Genomic DNA, 23,741 nt, shown 5'->3' on the forward strand with positions numbered 1-23,741 from the left:
GACCATTTCCTCACATTTCAGAATCTGTCAAGGTACTACTGGCACTCACAGCTGCAGAATTTTCTGTAGAAAATTTCAAAAGAATTTACTAAGTTTCAAATTATCTACCTAAAGTCTATGGGGATAGCTAGCTAAGAACTGAAGTGTGTGCGGAGCCCTATATCTCACTGGTGACTGAGAGTTGAATCAGTTACCAGCTGGGATGTGCTTGGTCATGTCTTGCCACTGGATGACTTTTCTAATCTGATTTGAAAGCTCCACACAAAGGGATAAATTTTCCCTGGATGCTAATTAAGGCCAGCCCTGAGGCAGTAGACTAAGTCTTGATGCACAGTCAGGGGAAGCTGAACTTCGCATGTTATGACATGCCCTTTTACAAGAACACTGATGTTTGGATGATGAATTTGAACAGTACTTATAATAGACTACAAATAAAGTTGCACACCAAATACATTTAGGGAGAGGTGCCTGACTTGTGGCAACTACTAGACAAAGTAAATGTAATTGAAGGGTGGCTGGCACAAAATTTGATCTCTTGCACTCCCTTTATTTAAAAACCAAAATGCAGAAACTGTATCATTCATTCTTTTGTGGCTGTATTGCACCATAAGTGTTTCACAGTTAAGTTTAGATTTCAGTCTAAATTCCCTTAAACACCAGTTTGGCTGAAGAAGAGAAAGTAGTGATGATAATTACATTATCACTGCATCCCCAGCTTGTGAGACTCCCTGCTTGTAGATGGCCAATTTCTGTTTTGTCCCATATGCTGTGTGGTGTAACTGCCCGCTGCTGGCTGCCAGGAATGCAATGTGCCATCAGACCCTTCTGCTGCAGGGGTTCTTGTAAATCTCCTGGAACTGCACACACCCTGTGCTCAGTGCTCTCCCACATTATGTCAGTGATTATGTCTGTGTGACAGTGGGACTGCTCTGGTTATAGTTTATTACACATTATACTCTAATTTTATTTCCTGCAAATAAGAGACTGGCATGGCATAAAGATTCTACTGGCTTGAATTCATGCATTATTCATGAATTATTTTGTGGCATTTTGTTAAAAAGGAAAGGGTGTTAAATGTCATGACTTCACCCACACAATGTCTGATAGCAAGTGAAATTGTATGTCTCTAAGGTAGCTGCTGTTTAAAACCAGCTGAAATTGTCATCACAGTTATTTAAAAAACCCATCTCAGGATCATTTCTTTTCGTGACAAGATGCAGGTGTTTTATTCCTTTCTGGAAGGTAAGGAGGGGAGCGTTACAAAGCATTAATGCTTTTCATTTTAGATCTGCAGGTCTGGGTAATAGCTTCAACCTGATTCTGATTCTTTCTGAAGATTTAATAAAAGCTGGGGGAAAGGAGTCTTGTGAGAAACATCCACACACAATGGCAAGGCAATGAGAATTGATTCAATTTTGTTTAGATTAGAGATGATCACTTTTCATTGGTATAGCTATTCAAGCACTCGGAATGGTGGGAGTGAGCTAATGAATAAATTGAGAGTGCGGTGAGGTGAAGGAAGCACGATAAATCCAGTTTATGAGATGCTGTTATGATGGTGAGCAAGTATTAGAGGCTATCATCTGTCAGAGGTTTGCTTGCATGGTAAAGGTGTGTTTAAATTTAAAGGGCTGTAATCCTTACACATCATACTCGTGCTATTGAACAGACTCCAAATTTGGCATAGTGATCCCTTTTTATGAAATTTTATGGAAAAGTGAACTATACAAAGCTTTTACTCCTATAAGTTCTACTGAAGTAAAATAATTTTATACACAGTCACTGATGAACTGAACACCATATTCCCTCATCAGTTAGGTTTACAGCCATGATTTCAAAGAAAATAAACTCCTATTTAAACTACCCCTGTTTAAGAAACAGGGCACCTCTGTTAGCCATGCAAAGTAGGCAGAGCAGGCACAGAAGTCAGTGGCTGATAAAATAACCACCCAGCACAGCACCCTAACCGCTCATCAATGCATAGTTTGAAAGCATCTTCTTTTCTGATCAGGGGGACAAACATGAACTGAACTGAAGATTGTACATTCCCCAAGGAAGCAGAGAGAACAGCAGCATATATGGTGAAAAAATGTCAATGTTCTTGACAACTGTTTGGTGAGAACTTCTCAAAGAATTTCCTGGTTTTATCATTGTGCTGGAATTGCACAGTGATAAAATAGTTCTCAGGAGGCTTTCTTTTTGGCTTGGAGGCGAAGGCATATACCAAGCCACACTTGCTGAGGTGCAGTTAATCTGTATACAGAGGCATACATGAGCACTCTGCAAATAATAGTTTTAGGTAGTTTTCTTTTGAAAGAATGTTTTTGTGTTGCATATTAAAATTATAAAAGCTAAAACAGAATTAATTCTTTCTTACTAATGCCAAAATGATCTAGACACATCAAATATATTCTGCACAGTAGCCTGTAAAATGAGTTCAGTTCAGCTCTGGCTGTAGTGCAGATATCTGCATGGAGGCACCTTGAATACAGGCACTATCTAGCATTCTTGCTAAAAAAACCCCAGGGGGTTGGAACTAGATGATCTTTGAGGTCCTTTCAAATACAAACTATTCTGTGATTCCATGCAAACCTGCAGTGTCTGAGCGATGCTGTGCTGATTCTATGCCTGAGAATGGAGGTGGGAATGACCTACTTGGAGCTAGTTACTTGTACAAAACATAGAGTGAGAAAGATCTGCTGGTACCTGTCAATACAAAACCCTAACCACTATCACAGTTAAGAGCATGAGCAGGATTTCAATCAACAGAGGAGGTTTACTTCTGGCTTTAGAACAGTCAAGGAGAAAAGAAATTATTCTGAGAATGGGAAAATCAGATGTGTACTGTATTGCAGCTGAGTCTGCAGGAGACATCTGTATTAAATACACTGAAGAATACCGTATTTGAGCTTTTTGCTCCCCCTGGTGAAATGTTTTGGCAAGATACTTAACATGATTGTTGTCAGTCATTACTGTGATCCACAGCCTCACAGAGAAACTTGTTTTTCTGAAAGACCCATAGGAGCTGGGAGTATGCTGGGAGTGCTAGCACTGTGGTGTTAATACAGCTTCCCCATGACACCTGCCTTCACACATCAGCCTTTCTGAAGGTAGGTGAGAATGAAGTTCCTTTCACTTTGACCCATTCCTCTCAACACTGCATTTTTAAGGCCATTTAAAGTGTATCAGTTTTCTGCATCAGTCTTAGGTAAAAAATACCCTGGGAAGTCTTAGAGGCCTCTACTCTCCACAATCAATCCAGCAAACCGCCTCTTGGAAATGCGAGCACCACTGGCTGTATTTCTAGCAAATACTTGGTTTTCTTTGCTGTAATTGTCCAAAAGCAGATGTGAGAGGGGCCGGATCATGGCATTTTCTCAGCCAGATGAGTATTCATTTAGGACAAAGAAATAGGAGATCCCAGCTGACCTAGTAATCTTGATTTGAGGTCTGCTGCTATCACTAAATTCCATAAAAGGAACTGAGGAAGAAAGTGACAACTCATTGCCATCTTGGCCTTGCCCTGTCAGCTAACCCCACCTGAGAAGAACTCTTCCCTCTGTCCTACAGTGGCCAGTACCAGAACATAGACACTTTCAGTGGCTGAAGAGCTGGCTTTCCCTCCCTTGACATCATGTTGTGTGAAGACTGAGGAACGTAGGTGAAGAAGCAGCCATCTCAATCCCATACAACTCTCTCCCAGTCCTTACAGACTCCCCACAACCCTCATGCCATTTTCAAGCTCAGTCCTGTTTTCTACTAGCACCAGCAACACCTTCATTACAACAGCCCATGAGGGACCCAACTGTCTCTTTCAGCACATAAGTACCACTTGCTGTTTCTTACTATGACCAGAGCTGACAGTCCTTTGAAGGCACAAAGGAGTACATGAGCTGAAGAACAGCAATAGGAGAAGGCAAGTTTTGGAATCTGAATGAGGAAGAAGAGGGAACCACCAACCCATGGCAGGATTCATTCACTGTATGCCAGCAGTCTCTCATTCAAGTTCCATTCTTTGAGCAGTTGAACTTGATATCTCACGGCCCGGTTTCAACCATCAAGAAGTTATTCACATTGATCTCCAATTTCTCCTGTTCATATTCCACCTCGTAACTCCAGCTCCATGCCTGAACAATTCTGATGCTCTTCCTGGCCTCACACCCACCTATTTCAAGTAACTTGTTGACTGCTAACTTCTCAGTGACTCACTGCCTGGCCAGCCCATTCACTGTATGTTCAGCTATTTTATCTCTTAGGGTACCATCAACACATAAAAGTACTTCATAAAACTCTGCCAGGGCTGCTTTCAAAATAGCAGACATAACTGATACTTGGTTTGGTTTCCTCCAGAAAGGTTACAGACATCCTGTGTTTACTCAACCGAAGCGTAAGGGCTGAAGGGCCATATTCCTGTAGATGTCCATCCTACGAAGGCTCACAGGCCTCTGCTTCTTCTCCAACCACAGCACCTTCCTCATCCTCCTTGCTATTTGTCTGAGCCTTCTGTAAAAGTCTGGGCCCTGCCAAACCAATAACCAGAGCTCCAATTGGAGCAGTGATTAAGATAGCCAAGAAAGCTACTGTCAGTACATCCATTCCATACTTTTCCAGTTGCTCATCCTGGTGACTTCTTGCTGTATCCAAGGCGAGAGAGCCTATTGCAGCCTGCAGGAAAGAAAACATTGGTGAAATGGAACAAGTTGCCGTTAGCACTGAAAGAGGTAAAAAAGGAGACTAATCATCAGTCAATATTTAGCATAAATTTGACATTTGTAGGACGTTCAATCCATTCATTTCTAAACAGTAAATAGAAAAGTAAATGTTATACCTATGAGAACAATTTTTGCTTGGATACACTTTGAATTTTCTAAGCTAATCAGTTTATCTGGATGGTTCCCTCCCATGAAGAACATTGTTTAGCTGTCCTCTTACCTACCTTTCTGGAGGATTTGTGATTAATGAAATGGACCAGTGTATTCTGCGTTGCAGAACGCATCCTGACAAAGTCAACTAGCAGCAGCTTCTGAAAGTATAGTTTGCAAATCTTGCAATAATCCTTCCCTGTTTGGAATACTAACTTTTGTCTGCAGTTAATCATGCTATTTAGGTGACACCTATATAACTTCACAATCACTGAAATAAAGAAAGAATGCAGCCAGCCTGAGGCTTCTCTAGCCATATGGCTGTCAGACTACTCCCAATCACAAACTGAAAACCCACTCTAAGCCTCTTGATGTGACTGTTCCTGCAGACATTTCATGTATAAGAGGGAAGCGCTTTTGTTTTAAAAGTTCTTAGAACCTGTAGGTAAAGGCAATGTGCAATAGCTGAGAAATAGTTACATTTCCTATATGTACAATTTGCTGTCATTTATTAAGAGTACAACCCAGGATGCAAGCAAAAAACCTTCATATAGAAGGCTGTCCGTGGACTTTTCAAGCCGACTTACAGTGGTTTAGAATGTGAACTGTCTATATCTACACTCTGAGCCTGATCCTCTCCCTGTTTACTACTGTGCTAGTTATGAGGAGGTTTGCTAAGGAAGGTGATGTTGAACTGCTTACCTGGACAGTGGCCTTGGGAATCCATGCCAATGAGATAAATATTTTCTCCTTGAAATTAAACCCAGCAAAACACACCATCAGGAACGTTGCTATGATTCGCACAACGAGGGCAATGGCCAATGTAGCAACACAGAGTCCTGCAACGAAGACAAACACTTCTCAGTACTTTTGTGCATAGGTGCCTGAGAGGAATAAGGCTCCTAAAACCATAGCTGTAAAGTGGGGTTGACTTTCATTTTTGGTTGATTTTTTTTTTTTGGGTCAGCTATGATCTGCTTGGCTTTAGATTTCCTTATAGATATTCTTTGGAAGCCAGTAATGAAAGCTGGATAATTATTGGATGATCTTACCAACAGTTTCAGGCCTAAGAGATGTAACAGATACTTCTGCACCAATTAAACCAAAAAGAAAAGGTTGAAAGATATTCCATGCAACAGCAACAATTTTTTCAACTTCTTTCTGGAATGAAAACAAAAATAACACATAAATTCACAAAAAATATGGCCAAGTAGACACAAGATTTAATTAATCAAAGTGAAAATGTATCATAAAGTTTGTCCAGAATTGTTTCTTCTTTGAGCTAATAGTAAAAGATTCAAAATCTGTTGCGTACCTTTTGAAGGTCAGAGTGTGTAGTTCTGCCAGTAAATAAATGCTTATTATCTCAAAAAGAGAAATAAAAGTCATTGATATTTGAAGAGTGACAGAGCAGAAAATAAAAAAGCACAGGTGGTTTCAGTATTCAGGGAGACATTGTAATGTGAACAGCTTTGCCATGAAGTTGCGGAGCCTTTGGGAATTGTATGCTTAAATGTGTCCTTCCATTTGTATCTGAGCACAGTCAGACCCTCTAAATTTCTGTCAAGACCTAACTCTGCTTGTGCTGCACTCAAAGGCCTGTTTCCACGTGAACAGGAGCAAAATGAGACCGAGCAAGTCTGAAATCCCATACCAGTAAAAAGTTGAACTTTCCAGTGTGATGTATTGTGTAAGGGCAATGCTGTCTTTTCTCCTTGCATTTGAATTTTACATCTAACAATTTTCCTAAAAATGCTGCCAGGATAAACAGGAGTCTTCCTGTTCTTCAGTCAACAGAATGGTAGAAGACTGTAACACAGAAACTTCTGTAACCTTGGAGAGAACAAGGTGGAAATGCACAGACTCCTAAACAGTTTTCTTTATTTGCCTCATTTCACCTTGTCACCTCACCCTTTTTTAAAAAATAACAAAACAAACACAAAACCTCTTTACAGATGTTGGCATCCTTTCAGTCTTTTTACTGTCCACTTAACTGTTCCACCAATAGGTAATATGTTCCTTGTTCTCCATGGACAGTATTTGCCAAGTGACTTCCACCATGGATGATGGAAGGAGGAGGATGTAGGATGAAGTAGGAGGTGATAAGAAGCTCAGCAGGAAAACCTTGGAATCTCTGACTGTACCTGATAGAAAAGAGCTAAGGCATTCAAAAATAACATCCTGAAGGACAGAAAGCTTCATTCACTGATCAAAATAATTTAAACTAAGCATTTATAGACTACAGAAGGTCCTTCTTTCTGAAATGATTTAAAAGCTTTCCAATAGAGAGCTTTATCAGTTCTAATGTCCTTAAGTAGTTAAGTCCCAAGATGAGTTTTTCTTCTTTTAAACTTGGACAACAAGGTAATACTTCCAAATAGAAACCATGGTTTCTTTTTCATTGTTTTAACAAACCTTGAGATCTTGCTGAACTCAGGGTCTACATCGGGATAAGAACATAGGCTCTGCTATATCTGATCCCCTTTCTCTTCTTCTGCCCTTCTCCTACTGCATGTCTCAAGGCTACAGCTGTAGAGAGAAAGATGCCCTCAAAACATTAAGTGTAGATGCAAAAAGAGGCAGTGAGACATACAGTGAGAAGTAAAGAAATGCAGTGTGGCAGCAAAGATAAAAGGAAGCAGGCGTAGTAGCTAAGAAAAAGTAGCTAAAAAGCAGTCTTTTGTATGTTTTTTTATGTGGCCTTTTATCACCCTTTATTGTGGGTACCCTGCTCTTTTTTATCTGGAATACACTGGCTGAAATTTGGGAAAGAGGAGAGAAGATTACTGGTTTCCATTTCACTACCCCAAAACTATGTGTAACAAAACCTCAGGGTATTCAGGCCATGCACACAATTGTATTTTGGACACCTGTTTGTAAATCTTACCATAAAGTGACTGTGTAAGGTTACAGACTCCCAGAGCTGGGACATAAAGCTTTGGATTCCTAGTCAAGCATGTTGACAACTAAATCTCCTTTAAATGGCTTAATATGTCTACAACAAGTCTGTGAGCATTTCTCTGAGTATATTAGGCTCTGTATTGATATATATTCACATAACTTTCTGTCATGGTAGATATTAAAGACATCCAAAATAAATGTAGAATGCTTTTTTCTTTAATCCGTACCCCTCCTAAAGCTTCATAAATATATCATTATCACCCCTGACAGAAATTCAAACTCTTGTCAGGCTGTATACACAAAAAGGTTTTGCTATGGTACGCTTCTTTATGTAAACATTTACCTTTTCCTCAGACCATCCAACACCTGCAACAAAAGCTAAGACTAATGTGCAGAGCCCTCCTGATCCAGGGAAGCCAAAGTAGATGCTGCCAAAAACAGCAAACATGGACAGCCCAAGTACAAAATACGATCTCTTCCACGCCAGAAACACCTGCAGCCAAAGAAAGAGACAAACAAAAAAAGTAAATTTCTTTTAGAAATGGAGGGAAAAGGTGTCTGCTGATGATTTTGAAGGGAACAATTTGAAAATAGAAATTGTCATTAACCCCTGTAAAAGAATCAAAGTTTTCAAGTAAGATGTGAACTACTGGAGTGAGAGGGTTTGTTTGTTTTGTTTTTTACATTAATTCCTAACAATTTTAAAAATTTTAAATGTAATGTTTTCTATCCTCTGCCCATCCAAAGTCTCATGCCAGTAAGCTTTTTGTATCACAAGGAATATGATTCTCTATTCTAACAGCCCTGCTTCAACTCTGTGATAACAGGATTTTCTACCTGTGTGTTCAGGTACTAGAACGATTTATCCAAGGAGAGGTGAAACCCTTGACACTAGATGGGTTTGATCCAGTCTTGCAGGAGACATATCTCTTCTGTTGTTGCTCACTTCTATTTATCTGTTTAGTTTCTGTATCTTCTTACGGTATTTGATAAGAAGAAAATCTGGTCCCACTGAGGGCAACAGATGCTTTGCAAATTGAGATTAGGTAGTCTAGAACATATCTACTTTCTTCCACAATTTTCTATTTGCTTAATTGCCCCTTGATAGTAAATTTATCTATCATTTTAGACAGGCTTGATTTTCATTGAAAGTAGCACATTCTAACTAGCACTACTTGTATGCCCCATCACTTAATGCCTACAGTCTGTCCGCTTTACTCATTTTTAATCTTAGGCCTACTGGAAAGAGGCCTGCACTTACAAAAGTATATGTGTCACACATCAATGTAATTGATGATTATTTTACTGTCTGAAATGGGTATTGGACCCTTTCTCCTTTATGTGTGGACAATTCCACCACCTACAGTGAGAGCAGGGTGGCAAGCTCAGCTCCAAAGTCTCCACTGGGAAGGACTATGAGATTGTTACTGGTGCAGTAAATAGTTAACTGTAACACACATCCTCACTTGATAGATAGGCTTTGCAACCTGAAAGCTGTTAGCGCTGTAGACAGCTTTCCCCAGAACCAGCTTCATGTGAAGCTTGGAAATTACTAAGTTAAGAACATTAACCCTTATCAAAGAGTCTCTATTTCATTAAGAGTTTTTTACTGTTTTTTTACCTGATCGTGGCTTGGGAAGTATCGAACAAACATTCCCAGAATCCCCCCAGCTGCTATGCCAACAGCAACCTCCAGTACCCCACGGAGAACATTGTACAGAGTAGAACCTATTTGGTAAAAGAAAAATGAGTTCAGTAAGCTATACATAGACTTTTCATGCACAAATCACACTGTACATCTATGAGGGTCATTCCAGGGCAGTGTCTGCTTTAAATTACTTGGGGCAAAGGAGTTCAGGATGGAACATATGGCCCTGAAAGAACTGGATAGTGCATCTTTCTCTCTCTGGAAGTTCATGCCAAGAAAGAACCTAGAGAAAAAGCCACTCCAAGAACACTGCCAAACCCAGGGGTATTTGAAAGCATTATGTTGGGAATGCAGGACAAGACTTGGCAGCTAAGGCAGCAGAGAGGGAAAAATGTTCTCTGAAAACTGTTGTGACCCACAACTCAGAGCAGACAATGTTATATCAGGACTTTTGATCATGAGTCATTTCCCTCTCAACATTCAAGTCCATACATGAACTTTATAAGGAGATGTCATTAGTTTACAAACCAGTCAGTTATAACAGAGCACATGTTCTGAAAAACATCACTGTTTGGTCTGGATTTCACCACACACAGATTAACCAGCATACCAGAAGAGAAAGCCATTCCAAGGCAAGTGTTGAAGCCTGTGATAGCCAGAATGTCATCAATGCTGCCAGCTGCCATTAGCAAAGTTGGGACACCTTTTTCCACCCCATATCCCCCAGCTTGTAAAATCAGCATTGAGGGAACCACCACAGCAGGGGAGACTGCACCTAGAACAAAACTGAAAATACACAGGTTCAGCCTCTCTTAGAAAGAAAGCACTGAACTGAAAAACCTCAGAATGCTCTGACCCCAATTCTTTTAAAGCATAAACAAACAAATATTTACTTAAGGTATTTTCCTTACCTTTCCCTGCTAATTACAAGCAGGGGTATTTCTACACACATTTGCAATCAGCTCTTTCTTCCTGCCCAACTCAATAGTCTTAAAAATAAAGGGCTCTAAGACTTGAGTCTACACCACAGACCAGTTGTGCTCCCTGATATATGCCTTAATTGTCCAATTTAGGAACCTAGTCTAGACGTGCTTATGACTCAGTAGCCCAGTTCCTTCTCATAAAAATCAGTGTGTGGCACAGGAGGAGTTCATCCATCTTGCTCCAGTATATGCATCTGGAGCTATTCTACCAGTTTAGACAGAAACAGATGGAAAAGGTTTCCTCTTTAAGGATATTGCTCCAGAATATAACATGCCATATCCTTATCCTTGACTTGTGACAGGAAGACTGTCCTAAGTCCATTTCTCTACAAGGAAATTCTGAATTCCGGCATGCAAATTCTCCAAATTGTGGTATCATCTTCTGTCCCTAGAAGCCCTCTGTGTTGTGGTTGAAGACTCAGTGGTCACACCAGCCTTCTTCAAGTGCTCAGATCACAGACACAGAAGATTAATGATGCAAGTACTCATCCACAGCCTGGAAATGTGACCTTTAAATTACCCACAGAGCCAGGCATGAATGGTAAGCAAACAACCATGGGGACTAAGCACAGCTTTCTAACTAACTGGCATTAAACTGAGGTCTCCTTTTGGGGCAGAGAACTAACTGCACTTGGATCATTTAACCACAGCATGAAAACAGACACATTTGTCATACAGGAGAAAAGAGAGTACGTTACCCTAAAATAAATCCCCACTGCCATGGCAAATGCATGAGCAAGTAGGCAAAAACAGCAGCTGTGCATGTTTCTGAGATGCATGGTCCAAAGGAAAGCCGTAAACAGACTGCTTTGAGCTTCTTAAGAGCCTGCAATACACAAACACATTCAGACATTAGTGTCAGTACCCTTCCTTGTCTTAACAGAGAGGAAATTAATATACAATCTGATACGGTTTATGAAAAGAATCCTCTCTGAGCTGCAGTACAGGATGTGACAGCTTTACATGGCCTAAGCCTGAGACAGGCTCAAGTGCAACTGGATTTGGATATAAAATGCCAAGTGTGGCAGTGAAACCCACTGAATCTAGGGCTATCAAGGTTCCTGCATGTCACAGGAAGGAGGGGTAGAAAATTCAGTTTGGCTTCTTGTGCAGAGCAAGCTAAATGTGAGAGGCTGGACAGGGATCCATTTGAAAAGTGTACCCTCAACATAGCCGACTTACCCACAGTTACTTGAGGCCATTTGCTCCATCCAGAGCAGAATTTGCTACAATCCCACAAGTTGCACAAGCATCCCCCAAAAAAACATAATTTTCCCCCATCAGTAAGTCATGAGAAGTTGCAGAACCACATACACTTAGCACAAGCAGCCAAGCATTTCTTCCAGCTGTCTTACACTTGATACCCAGAGCATATTAAGTCCCATTTGGCTCAGCAACTTCTATTACAAAATTTCTCTAAACCAGAGTATTTACATGTAACAGCTGCCTTTTAAAGTTAGTCACAAACATAACTCTGCTAGGATGGGTCCCTAATTTTGACATGTGGGGGTGACGGGGGGAAATTCAGTGAATTACACTTTTTACCAGCATAATTAAGGCTGAGAATTACCAGAGCAACCGACATCTTTGTCTTCACAGCTTCAATTACACCAGGAGCAATTGTAACTGCATCAAAGCATTGCTCCAGAGCTTCGATTGCCACATGGGAGAAAAATGAGTCAAAGATGAAGCTCCCTTGGCAAAAAGAAAAAAAGTTGTCATGGAATATAAAGAAAAGCTATCTCCCAGAACTGGGCATCCAAGCTGTGTGTAACAAGATGCTCATACAAGCTTCAATGTCTTAGGAAAAGAGACAATTGTAATCTAGGAAACCAGGTATTTTTCAAGAATGACAACACCCTGTTTTCTTAAATATCTGAAGCATTGGCGATTCCCAAGTCTTCCTTGGTTAAGTAAAATCATTTTAGTTGTTCTGAAGTAGCTGTACTTGACCTAAGTTTCCTATAAACTTCCAAGTGGCCCCTTAAACTTAAATGGTAGGGACCAAAATGGTACAGCTTTATTTCAGCCAGCTGATTTTGATTAAGCAAAACCTCACCTTCATTAATTTACGGGATGTCACGTTTCATGGTGTGCAGAGGAAGACTATTTTTTTGTTCACAGGAGCATTATGGACTTCATTGTGAACAAAAAGCCCTAATTGTGATGTGAAGCATTGTTTCTGTAGTGCAGCAGGACTCAGGTTTGCCAGTAATGTATTTGCATTAAAATGCATTAAAATTTGCATTAAAAAGAAATAAAGAAGTAAAAAAAGCCCCACAAGTTTGGATGTCTTAGTTGACTGGGTTTTCTTTTATTTGTGTCAAAACCAAATCAAAAGCAACATTCTTTTTCAAGGATTGGGGATCCCTTCTGTTACTTGCTTTAGTTTGTCAGGAGCGCAAACTCTTCCTGACAAACCAGGGGGTACATGTCCTCAAGATGGTCTGGTCACAAAATTCAGGAAATTTGTTTAAGGCAAGAGGAAAAATGGTCATAAAATCAGTTTTCTTCAGGTAGCTTTTTGATTGCTTGCCTGCTTCACAAACCCAACTGCCAATATTAACACACATACTATACGATAAAAACTATGCTTTCTGTTATTTACTGTGAGGCTAATGAGACAATGTAACAGGTTGCCCAGAGAAGCTGTGGTTCCCCCATCCCTGTCAGTGTCCCAGGCCAGGTTGGATGGGGCTTTGAGCCACCTGGTTCAGCAGAAGGTGTCCCTGACCATGGCAGGGGGTTGGAATTGGATGCGCTTTAAAGTTCCTTCCAATCCAACCCATGCTATCATTCTGTGATCTAATTTGGAGATCCTTTAAGACTTAACAGTTCAATATTTTTAACAGAACCAATTATTAACATTTTTTTTGAGGGCTGTTGTATACATTGCTTCACACAAACACCTGTTGCCATACCTTTGGATCTAGGCCGAGTCCTGCTCGGGTCAAGATAATTGAAAGAGCAATATTCCTCAGCGCTGCCGACCAGTGCAGATTTATCTGGACGATGTCACTAATGAACCATGTATTTCGGATCAGGAAACCAGCAAGTAGCATCCCTTAAATGAAAGCAAGTAAGTGCCTGTCAAATTATTTGGTTTTATTGCACAAGAAAAGCTTGCATAGCATTCTAAAAATAGACACCATATTATGTATTTATGAGAGATGAAAAAACAATGTTCTGAATTATTAACCATGTTTTAACAATGGGGACTAACGCATGGAAAGAAAGAGACACATTTAAAGTAATGAAAATGGCCTAAGAACACACCAGATCACCAATTCATAAATCCACAGGATGCTGACACATAGCTTTAGTGTGAGTCAAGAGAATTCAGCTTTGTTCACCAGGTACAGGTCATTCTTGCCATAAGCAAAGACCCCTCTGCATCCTTAAAGACATTCTTCTTCTTAGCTTGTTTTAACTTGAAAAGAAGAAGAATGTCTAATACTGTGTATTTAGCTCAGAAATTTCCCCTGCAAAGAGGGGGAAAAAAATCAGGAACTTGGTCTTATCTTCAGCTACTTACAAGATCCAACCTTTTGCAAATATTAGCAAAGCTACCTAATCAGAGACTTTCTGCAAAGCTACTGGAACTGTGGTTCTGGAAGGATACAGAAAAGTACAGGGAAGTTGGACTTGAAATGTAGATCTGCAGAGATTCGTGTAGGTTCTGATGATTCAAACATACATTTTTGTGTCATAAACTTGTATTAGCCATATAAAGAAACAGGAAACAAAAAAAAAAAGATTAAAAGTAAACTCTGCTCAGGTTGGTCCCAGCTTGGTGTGAGCCTTGGCTGTAGATTTGATTTGTCCTGGAACATACTAAATGTTTGGACATTGTTCTTTCTACCACTTCCCAGGAAAAAAAAATGGCATAAGTAATGTGCCTCATGACAATTATATCAGGCCAGCATAATGATCACATGCTCTTTGCAATGTTTGCATGAGGTCCAAATCACTGGAGCTACCCTGATCTAGAAATCTACCCAACAAATCAAAAAACCCCACCCCAATGGATATCTTCACTTCTCTGCTCCATGTTGCCTGTTACAGAAACCTCCCTGCCATGTGTAATACTAGGTGATTGTTTCAGTAGCAATTTCACTCCATTTCTTCCTGAGACAGAGGCTCACTATAATGTGCTTAAGTGCTCAGCCATCCACATTACACTCAGCTGCACCGAGCAGAAGTGGATTTAAGGTAGGTAAGAGTACAAGACTTGTATTACCAGTGTGAAAAAGAGTATTCAAAGACATTGTCTATCTTTTCCTCTGACTTACAGATTTCTTCATTTTTCCTCAAAGACTAGGGATCTGAATGATGAACTCTGTCCTAAGGAACTCAACAGACGTGTGCTGTCATGTGTTTAAGTTTCTGTTGCTCAGGATTACCTGTCTGACAAGCAGTTTCATGCTCAACTCATAATTTTTAGATGCAGATTTAATTTAAAAAAAGAAAAAAGCAGAATCCAAATGGTCAGATCTTTTTTTTTTTGTTTTACCTTTTTTTCCTCTTTGTTTACCAAGAAAGGGCAGAATCCCTGTGTGTTACATTCTGTATTCATGTCATTGCAGGCAGATATGCAACATGCAAACTTCCCTCCCTCTCATCTGAATTTATTCTCACTCATGAAACTAAGCAGTGCAAGAACACACATGCTGCCTGGACACAGCTGTATATGATGCTATCGAGCACTTCTGTAAGCAGTGCTACTGTGTGAAGGACAACACCAGCTATGCAGGTTATAAAATCTCACCTGTGCACTGCAGGCAGGTATCTGTAGCCTACTGTGCCATGAAATTTTACTGTCTGTTAACAGCTTTACTCGTTTATGCACTAAACACTGTAAGGGGGTGGTATACAACTGCTGAAAAGAACCTGGAGCTTCATTTTTCAGCTTCATTGACATCGCAGCACTTTACAATGTTGTACTGATCTAACCAAAACTTCCTTTAGGAAGGGAGTCTGAAAAGGTTCTGATGATGCCAGAATTAACATAATTTTCTATTTTGTATTTTTATGTAAAATGAGATGTGTATATGAAAAAAATGATTGATTCAAAAAAACTCTCTTCAGAAGAATTACTCCTTGTGGTCAGTTTTATTTTCTCAGGTTTCAGTTATCTTGAGATAAAGGAAGGAGAAAGGAATTGCTTTGGACTACCAGTACTAGTGAATTCTTGTAGTGTTTTCTTTGGAAAACGCTTTAATTATGCAAGATACATGTGAAACTGCTCAGCAATAATTTCCTCATGAATTAATTACCATAACAGCAGGTCTAAATTAAGAATCCTTTTTGGTAACATTAAACCCAAATTTTAAGTAACTGTGACAGAGGAGACTGAAGGAAAATAATCTTAGACTCTGTAGATATATAGTTCTCTGGTTCCCAAAGAATTAAAAAGAGAGCCTTAGTAACATACAGGCAATTTCATCTGAGACAGATTGGGGAATTTTGCACCTTCTCAGAGAAGACCAGATAAAAGTCACTTGGAAAAGCTACAGATTTTGAGTGTGACACAGTTTGTTTATTCCCAATCCAAACATACCTACCATGAGAATGCTACTTGACAGTTTAAACCACTCAAACAGGTAGCAAGAAATGAAGGAAGAATATCTTACCCAGAAGAGCAGGGAGAGGGGGTAGAGTTTGTATTTTGATGAATCCAAAAATTTTCCCTCCGATAACAGCAAAAAAATAAAGAAACAGAATTCCAAATAGATTGCCACCTGGGAGACACTCGGCCCCAGTGATGGACCAAACCACAGCCCAAACCAGGACCACGATTGCAACTGGAACAAAACAAATATTCATATTTAGTAACTTCTCAGGGATGACTTTGTTTGCTATTAGACCACTTTTGTTTTCCTACAAATGAAAACAGTACCCTGACTTTCAAAAGTAAAATCACTTACCTTAAAAGTTAGCTTAATCAGCAATATGATTAATTCATCTTTGATGCTCCCTAAACTGATATTCTGATTATATAGATGCTAAGATACTTTAAAAAATGGTATCAGGAACATCATTAGGGACCAGAAAGTACTGAGTGAGCATTGAGGCCACTGTGGAAAGCACTTAACAGGTCCTGAACTTAAAGCAAAGACTTTCACTAACTTATCTTGCCTTTGCATGTCTTCGGCTACTTCAAAACTGCAATAAGAAGGAAGTGTCTTTTGTTAGGAAAAGTCTTAAATAACTTGTTAATCCAGGCATTCTCTTCTGTGAGCCTTCAGTGTAGGGCACATCTTAAACAGAATGGGTCAGTTTGCCATGTAGTTAGGAGGATTCTTGGCTTTACACACCTATAGTATTAAGGAACAAAAGAAGTTATCTCCACCAGGTCTCATATTTGTTGCCTTAATTCAATAAAAAGCCATCTAGTATGACAAAAATCCTACTGTGTTTATAACCATCCTAATGCTCCCACACCAAAACAAACTAACAAGATGAGAATTAGGAGGTCTTTCTTCTGATTAAAACAACTTCCAATGCAAAAACACACCTGCCATGCTAAACACACAAGAGACAATGGAGGAAGAAAAAATATACATTCAAACCTTTGTTTCACCTGATTTGTTTTTTTTTTCTGTTAAAACATTGAAACAAAAGTACAATATGTAAAACATAGCTATTTCCCTTTGTTATTTTCAAGGACAAGGGACAAATATTATCACATACAGAGAAATTATTATTTCATTTGTCATTTTTTGTTTTAACTAGACTCTGGGACATACCATTTGTCACTGTTTGGGACAGTAAACCTTGAGGAGGACATGTAAATATTTGGCTCCATGTTCTTGCAGGTATTGAAGACCCTGACTTTGGTTCCAGAGGTTGCTCAGCACAGTGATTCAAGAGAGCAGTTTCTTCTGTTTGTATATTCCCAGCAGTACCTTTGGCATCTACTGCTGGTCCCTCCTGAAGGAAAAGAATGAGACTCCCTCAGAAACATCACTGTGTATACCTGAAGCAGTGTACAAGACCTGAAATCAGCTATGATGCATGAATTCCACACTGTCTACAGATTACAACACTAGTTAATTAGTTCCACTTCAAGCTGAAATTGCAGCCACTAATTTCCAGCAATCCAATGTACCACAGAGTTTTAACTCTCGCCATAGGAATGGTCCAAATTTGTAGTATTTTTGTGATTTTTGGTGATGTGATTTGCGTGGCAAAAAGAACTGCATGTGAAAGACTGGGACATTTGCCTTTTTATCTGCAACTGACAGGACTCCTGTCCCCGTACAAATAGCAGCTGCTCATATTTGATGAAGAAATGATATTAACAGGCCAGGTTCAGGTTGTCTTGTATACAAGCTAAATATTTGTTAATATTTTAAACAATTTGATAAGGTTCCACTTCCAGGCTAGATTTCACAGTATAGTTAACCATAAGCATCATTCCAGTGAGACAGTGTCTTTAATATAACTCCTAAATAATTTCTGTTGCAAAGCCTTAAACCAAAATAAAAAAAAACTACTTATGATTAGAGATGAAAGAAACAGAACAGCTGTTCAGTGCAAGCATTACTTACATGATCCATTGCTGGAAGTGTCACGCTGGTAAGTCAAGGTAGAGATGGAGAAATACTACCCTAGGAGTTATTTCCTTGAAGAATGTTTCCTTGAAGCTGTTCTCTTATACTGATTCATCTATTTATCCATCTTCATAGCCAAAGTGCTTTTTGACCATTTTTGGATATGTGTCTCACTTCATTTTAGGGTCCTTATTTTGACAAGTTAATCATCTGCCTTCTCCTGTGATTATTCACCTTCATGTCATCTCACTGTCATAGCATGGACATGGAGTTCTTGCCTATACTGTGGTTTGGCCCTCCTCCAGTAATAGTTCCATATTTCCAACTAATTTTTTTCTGTCTTTTCTCTCTGTCTCTAGATATATATATCTCCCTTAGTCAGAGTCACAGTTGGAACACAAATCTTGTGAGCTTTCAGCATTTACTTGTTTATCTACCCTGTGATCATCAGCTACCAGTGTGTATAAAGACACACCATACAGTAGTTATCTTTACAGTCAATACTATATGTGCCTTTTAAGTTAAGAACTTTATTCTTACTTGCATTTACAGCAAATATTTTTTAAAGTTAGAAGTTTCCAAGAATACTAGAATTATGCATATAGAAGTTTAAAATTGAGGGAGGTGTTTATTTTTCTTAGATAAGGAAGACATGAAGAAACAACTTTCAGCAAGTGGACTGATAGGCACAATTTGAAAGCAAAGAAGCAATTTTAAGTCCACAAAATTCTCTTAAATAGCTGATTGTAAAATATAAGCTGATGCATTTTCCACTTAAAGCTGAAACTGCAAGCATTGATTTCCAGCAATCCAACATACCACAGACTTAAAAATCATGAACATTTGTTAATTGTAACAAATTCCTGCTGAGAAGGTTTCTCTCTGTGTTCCCTTCCAATGTAGGGATTTTAATAGGTGTAGAAAGAAAAAGGAAAGGAAAAGGAAGGTTCCCTCTGAGTGAAATTGTACTTTGAGACCCTAAATTAATTACCTCACTTTGCTCATGCAAGGGAATCATGCCATTTCTCTCATATACTGATGGCTCAAAATCTTCATTGTCTTTTACTGTATCCTCCTTCACCATTGTTACAAACCTAAGGAAAGCAATAAAGATAGAAATGTTAGAGAGAAGCACATAACCTTATTTTCCAGATCGAAGGCTTCTCAGTGATTTTGCCTCCTTCCCCACAGCTCAGGCATTTGGAATTTAATGTTTTTTGCATGCCTGTGTATGCTATATGTAAAAACAAGACAGGAACTAACAGAACAGTATTAAGGATACAAAGTCAAGCGCTAAAAAAACTGAATTAAAAAGTCTGAGTTGTAGAATCCTAGTGACCTGTGCTAACCTGTTATTTCCTCCTTGAAAGAATGGCTGTTATGTATATATATATATACACACATATATATGTATATACATTTGTACCTCCTATCAGTGCAACATAAAGGTTATTTGCTGTCAACTCCACATACCACGACCATTAGTTCTGAAAGTGTCAGTCTCTGTGTGCATGGCAGTGCAAGCATCCATTTCCTAAAGCTAAGAGCAACAACTGTAGTTTCTAAAGCACATACACGAGGGGACATTTTTTCTGTAACTTAAACCTGACCAGATCCAGCTTGATTTTCAGGGGAATTTTCAAGAACATGCTTCTGTTAGATGTGATTATTCAGAAACATGCTCACTGTATACCTAAGGAGAAGATGCCTCTTTGAATGAAGACCAGAACTATGCACAACTTGCACTCTATAACCAGATGAAGCTAATAAAACATGGCTCTTTCTTACTGCTTATATCCTATGGAGATGCTTCTAAGAGTACGAGATAAGATCTGAGTTGTTTGTGGGTAACTGGTCATTGTACTTACTCAGGTTTGGACTAGATGATCTTTCAAGGTCCCTTCCAACCCTTGGGATTCTGTGATCTATTTCTTGTCCCATAGATGCTAACAACAGATATGGTGGTGCACTATTCTGTGTGTCAGAATTGCTTTTGTGTGAATGTTTACTGCAGTTTCATAGGTGCAGGTAAGGAAAAGTCACAGATAGTAAAGGTGTGCATATATTCTCTAACTACATTTCAGTGCTAATGGCATTTTTTGGAAGTCTTTTACATTGCTCTGGCCAAGGAAACACTGCTCAAGTTAAGCAGAACTTTTGAGTCAAGAAATTCCTTCCTTGCTAGATTGCTGGGAGCAAGCCAGAGAGCCAATTCTCACAATTATCAAGCCTTCAGTTTATAATTACATGCTTCATATTTCAGAACAATTGGTGCCATGAGCAAAGACAGAGGCTATTGTAACACCGGGGTGGTTCTGTTTGAGCTGTTCTGATATTAAATTGGCTTGAGACATGGCCAAGGCACAGAGGAAGAGTACATTAGGGCATTTTCCATGTCGTCTAAGGTAATAGTTTTTTCTTTCCTTTTTAAATGTAAAATATTAATTTGTTCCAACTCCAGTACTTTTAAATATTTTTAATTACTTCTTGTGGAACCAAACAGTTGTGGTCTTGAAGTTTTTTTTAATGAAGTGATATCACAGCCCACAGGACCCCCCCGTAGGGATTGTTAATCCTTTTATTGGGGCTGGAAATCCATGAATACCAGTATACTAACTGAAATAGAAAGTATGAGCAACATTCTAATGCCTACCTCCTTCTTTCCACCTACCACTTCCTCAGGGTATATGTACTTAATTTTGTCATTCTGAAGAGTATGTGGGTAAGGGACAGAAGGATATTGCTTTCCATCCAGCTGTGTATGGCCAGCATCCCAGTTCTTGAGATCACATACTTGTTGAGAGAAAACACATTAATACTTCTGAGAAACCCAAGTCCACCTCAACAGCTTCAGGTCCTAAATGCATAGTTCAGAGTAGCGTATTTGACTAAGCAAGGATATTGGATGTTCCACTTAGCAGGAATAGTTTCACGATGTGAATGAGGAGTCTGACAGTGTATGCGCTATCCTTGACTGTTTTGCACCACATCTTTAGCCTCTTAGGTTCTTGATACTGCTACTTTCAAGTAACAGCCAGTTGGATTAATGAGACCACAGTGAGTAGCTAGTAGTCGTGGGGTTTGGTGTTCATGGTATTTGGTTGTGGTTTGTTTTGTGGTTTCTGTGGGTTTATTTTGTTTTTGAAACTCCCCCCCCAGACAAAAATCAGTGATTGAGAAATCTTGGAGCAGAATTCATACCAGAAGATTAAGGTCTGTACCATGGAAACCAGCCAGTAAGAGGCTTATTTTAGTACCTCCCTGTAAAATATACTTTCCTTATTTTGAAACCAGAAAGTTTTATATTAGAGCTTTTCATTTTATTGTTTTTAATGGGTAAGGAGGAAGAAAGAGAGGGAGAACTGAAGAAATAGCTGTTAGGGGCCACATATGGATGGCTGTATTATTAGCTCTATTGCTCTGGTGACTTATAATAGAATCATATAACAGGGTTGGAAGGGCCCTTCAAAGGTCATCCAGTCCAGCCCCCACTACAATGAGCTAGATCAGGTTGCCCAGACCCACATCCAGCCTGGCCTTGAATGTCTCCAGAGATGCTGCATCCACCACAGCTCTGGGCAACCTGTGGCAGTGTTTTACCACAGTCGTAAAGAATTTCTTCCTCACATTCAGCTTCAATCTCCCCTCTTTTAGTTTAAAACCATTACACCTCATCCTGTCACAACAGGCTAAAAAGTCTCTCCCCAGCTCTTTTATAGGCCCCTTTTAAGTACTGAAAGGCCACAATAAGGTCTCCCAGGAGTCTTCATCAGGCTGAACAAACTCAACATTCTTCTGCTTTGTACACACAGTACAGACAAGGATACAAGTAAAATACCACAAATACTGTCAGAGTAACTAACATTAATAATAATAATAATAACAACAATAACAATAACAATAATAATACCAAACAAGAGAAACCCAAACCACACACCATCTCCCACAACGAGGTAAGGGATACATCTGATACACCCTCCTTCCCGCCTCCCTTCACAGCCCCAAACCTTACGCCTCCTGCCGCCTCCAGCCGCAGCGGTGGCGATGCAGCGGGGCAGAGGACTTCCCCGTGTAATGGCGGGATGCCAGGGAAGGGGCCGCTCGCCGTGCAGCTCTGTCAGGGCTGGTCCCGCAGCGCCGGGGCGGTGTGGCGGTATCCCGCTCCTCGCCAGCAGCAGCACGCTTGTGGCGGCTCCGGCTCCTCCTCCCTGCTGCTCTTGGAGCCACAGGCCCTCCTCCAACGCCGCGGCTTCACTAGGCCGCAGGCAAAGCCTCCGTCTGGCGCCTTCGTGCACGTTGGCGCTGTGAGCTGCTGTCTCCTGAGCCCACAGCGTCCCGGAGGACAACGGATGAGAAAGAAGTAGATCTGTGTGTCAGGCATAGCCTCTGCTTCACATGCAATTTCCCTGCAAGCTGCACGCATTAAAAAGGTTGTGTTCAACATTGCCTTTCCCGTGGCAGAAGCCACAGTCTTCTGACCCAGACCACAGTGCTGCAGCTGGAGCTGAGGTGCAAAGGAAGGGTAAGGATCTCTAGATGATTCTACTCTGGGTACATGCAGAAAAAATTGCACTGGGGAAGGCAGGAGAAAAAAAACAAAAACAAAAACAAAACCACAAGGCAAACCAACATCAAGAAACTCAAGTATTTCTCCTTAAATGAGCATAAAGCACCTCATCTGTACCTGCATGTGAGGAAATGAGACAGACCTGCTCTCACAACCTCATTTTGCAAGCTACACTGCATAGATTTAGATGAGATACTAGCAAAAAGCTCTTCACTGTGAGGGTGGTGAGACCCTGGCACAGATTGTCCTTAGAAGCTGTGGCTGCCCCATCCCTGGCAGTGAACAAGGCCAGGCTGGAAGGGGCTTTGAGCAACCTGGTCTAGTGGAAGGTGCCCCTGCCCATGACAGAGGGGGATTGGACGTGGGTGAGCTTTAGGGTCCCTTCTAACCCAAAACATTCTATGATTCTGTGGTTTATGTGAAAGGAGATTCAAATGCAACATGCTGCTATTTTTGCTCCTAGTAGTATTACACAGACTGAAGCCCACTGAGAGAAAGAAGCGCTGGGTTTTGATCAATTAAAATGTTCCAGAAGGACTCTGAATCAGGGAAGTCTCTTCCCCCCTCACCCTTCCCAAAAGACCTACAATCTGAAAAGTAAAAAAATTCCTCTATTATCACTGTCGTGGAAGGAAAAAAAAAATAATTACCTATTTGCATTAAAACAGACCAGGGAATTAAGAGGTCACAAGGGCATTAAGAAGCCTTCTCCTTTAATAATTCCAGCAAATCTGCTGGATGCATTTCAGCGTTGTAGCTGTTAACATATCCACGAAGAACTTTCCTAGTACGGCAAATGGCAGCTATCTCCACCCATTTTCCTTTTTTTCCTGGTCTACCAGCTTTTCCACTACCACTGAAAATCTGTATCCCTGTGCTTTTACTGCAACATAAAAAGAAAATGGCATCTCCTTTTGTTGAAGGAATTCTTTGACAAAAACAGCATTTCCTGAGTAGCATCTGTGTGTTAGAGTCACCAGTGAACTTAGAAATGTTAATAAAGTTCAATATGCAACAAGTATAATGAATTTTCTCTAAGATTCTTAATTATATTTTCAGAATACACAATGCAAGTTTCCTGTGTTACTGCAATGGGAAGATTCTCTTTTCAAGGTAAGTCTGAAAACACCTACTGTAGAGGAGGGACTTTGGCCTTCATATGGAACCCCAAAACCATTGAAATGGTACCCTGCCAACCTGAACTTAACAACATTTGAATTTATG

The 23,741-nt window shown here is 40.0% G+C and overlaps 1 protein-coding gene across 1 annotated transcript; it reads right to left on the minus strand.

The window, feature by feature from the left end:
* Window positions 1–526: 526 nt before the first annotated feature.
* Window positions 527–22,173, minus strand: SLC9B2 (solute carrier family 9 member B2). Its single transcript, XM_031048497.2, has 12 exons — window positions 21,963–22,173; window positions 18,942–19,044; window positions 17,144–17,327; window positions 16,028–16,198; window positions 13,316–13,458; window positions 11,093–11,220; window positions 10,022–10,197; window positions 9,385–9,491; window positions 8,107–8,256; window positions 5,915–6,023; window positions 5,565–5,701; window positions 527–4,665 (listed from the first exon to the last, which is right to left on the minus strand). The coding sequence occupies exons 2-12, from the start codon at window positions 19,032–19,034 to the stop codon at window positions 4,426–4,428; spliced, it is 1,638 nt and encodes a 545-aa protein (XP_030904357.2). The 5' UTR covers window positions 19,035–19,044; window positions 21,963–22,173; the 3' UTR covers window positions 527–4,425.
* Between the last annotated feature and the right edge of the window lie 1,568 nt (window positions 22,174–23,741).

Source organism: Melopsittacus undulatus, chromosome 7, assembly GCF_012275295.1.
Source record: "Melopsittacus undulatus isolate bMelUnd1 chromosome 7, bMelUnd1.mat.Z, whole genome shotgun sequence".
In the NCBI taxonomy this organism is placed as follows: Eukaryota; Metazoa; Chordata; class Aves; order Psittaciformes; family Psittaculidae; genus Melopsittacus; species Melopsittacus undulatus.

Coding starts and splice junctions, on each gene's coding strand:
- SLC9B2 (XM_031048497.2), bottom strand. CDS start 19,034: ATGGTGAAGGAGGATACAGTAAAAGACAATGAAGATTTTGAGCCATCA. Junction 17,328..18,941: donor CCTTGCATGAGCAAAGTGAG/GTAATTAATTTA, acceptor CTTTTCCTTCAG/GAGGGACCAGCAGTAGATGC. Junction 13,459..16,027: donor CCCTCTCCCTGCTCTTCTGG/GTAAGATATTCT, acceptor CTTTCATTTAAG/GGATGCTACTTGCTGGTTTC.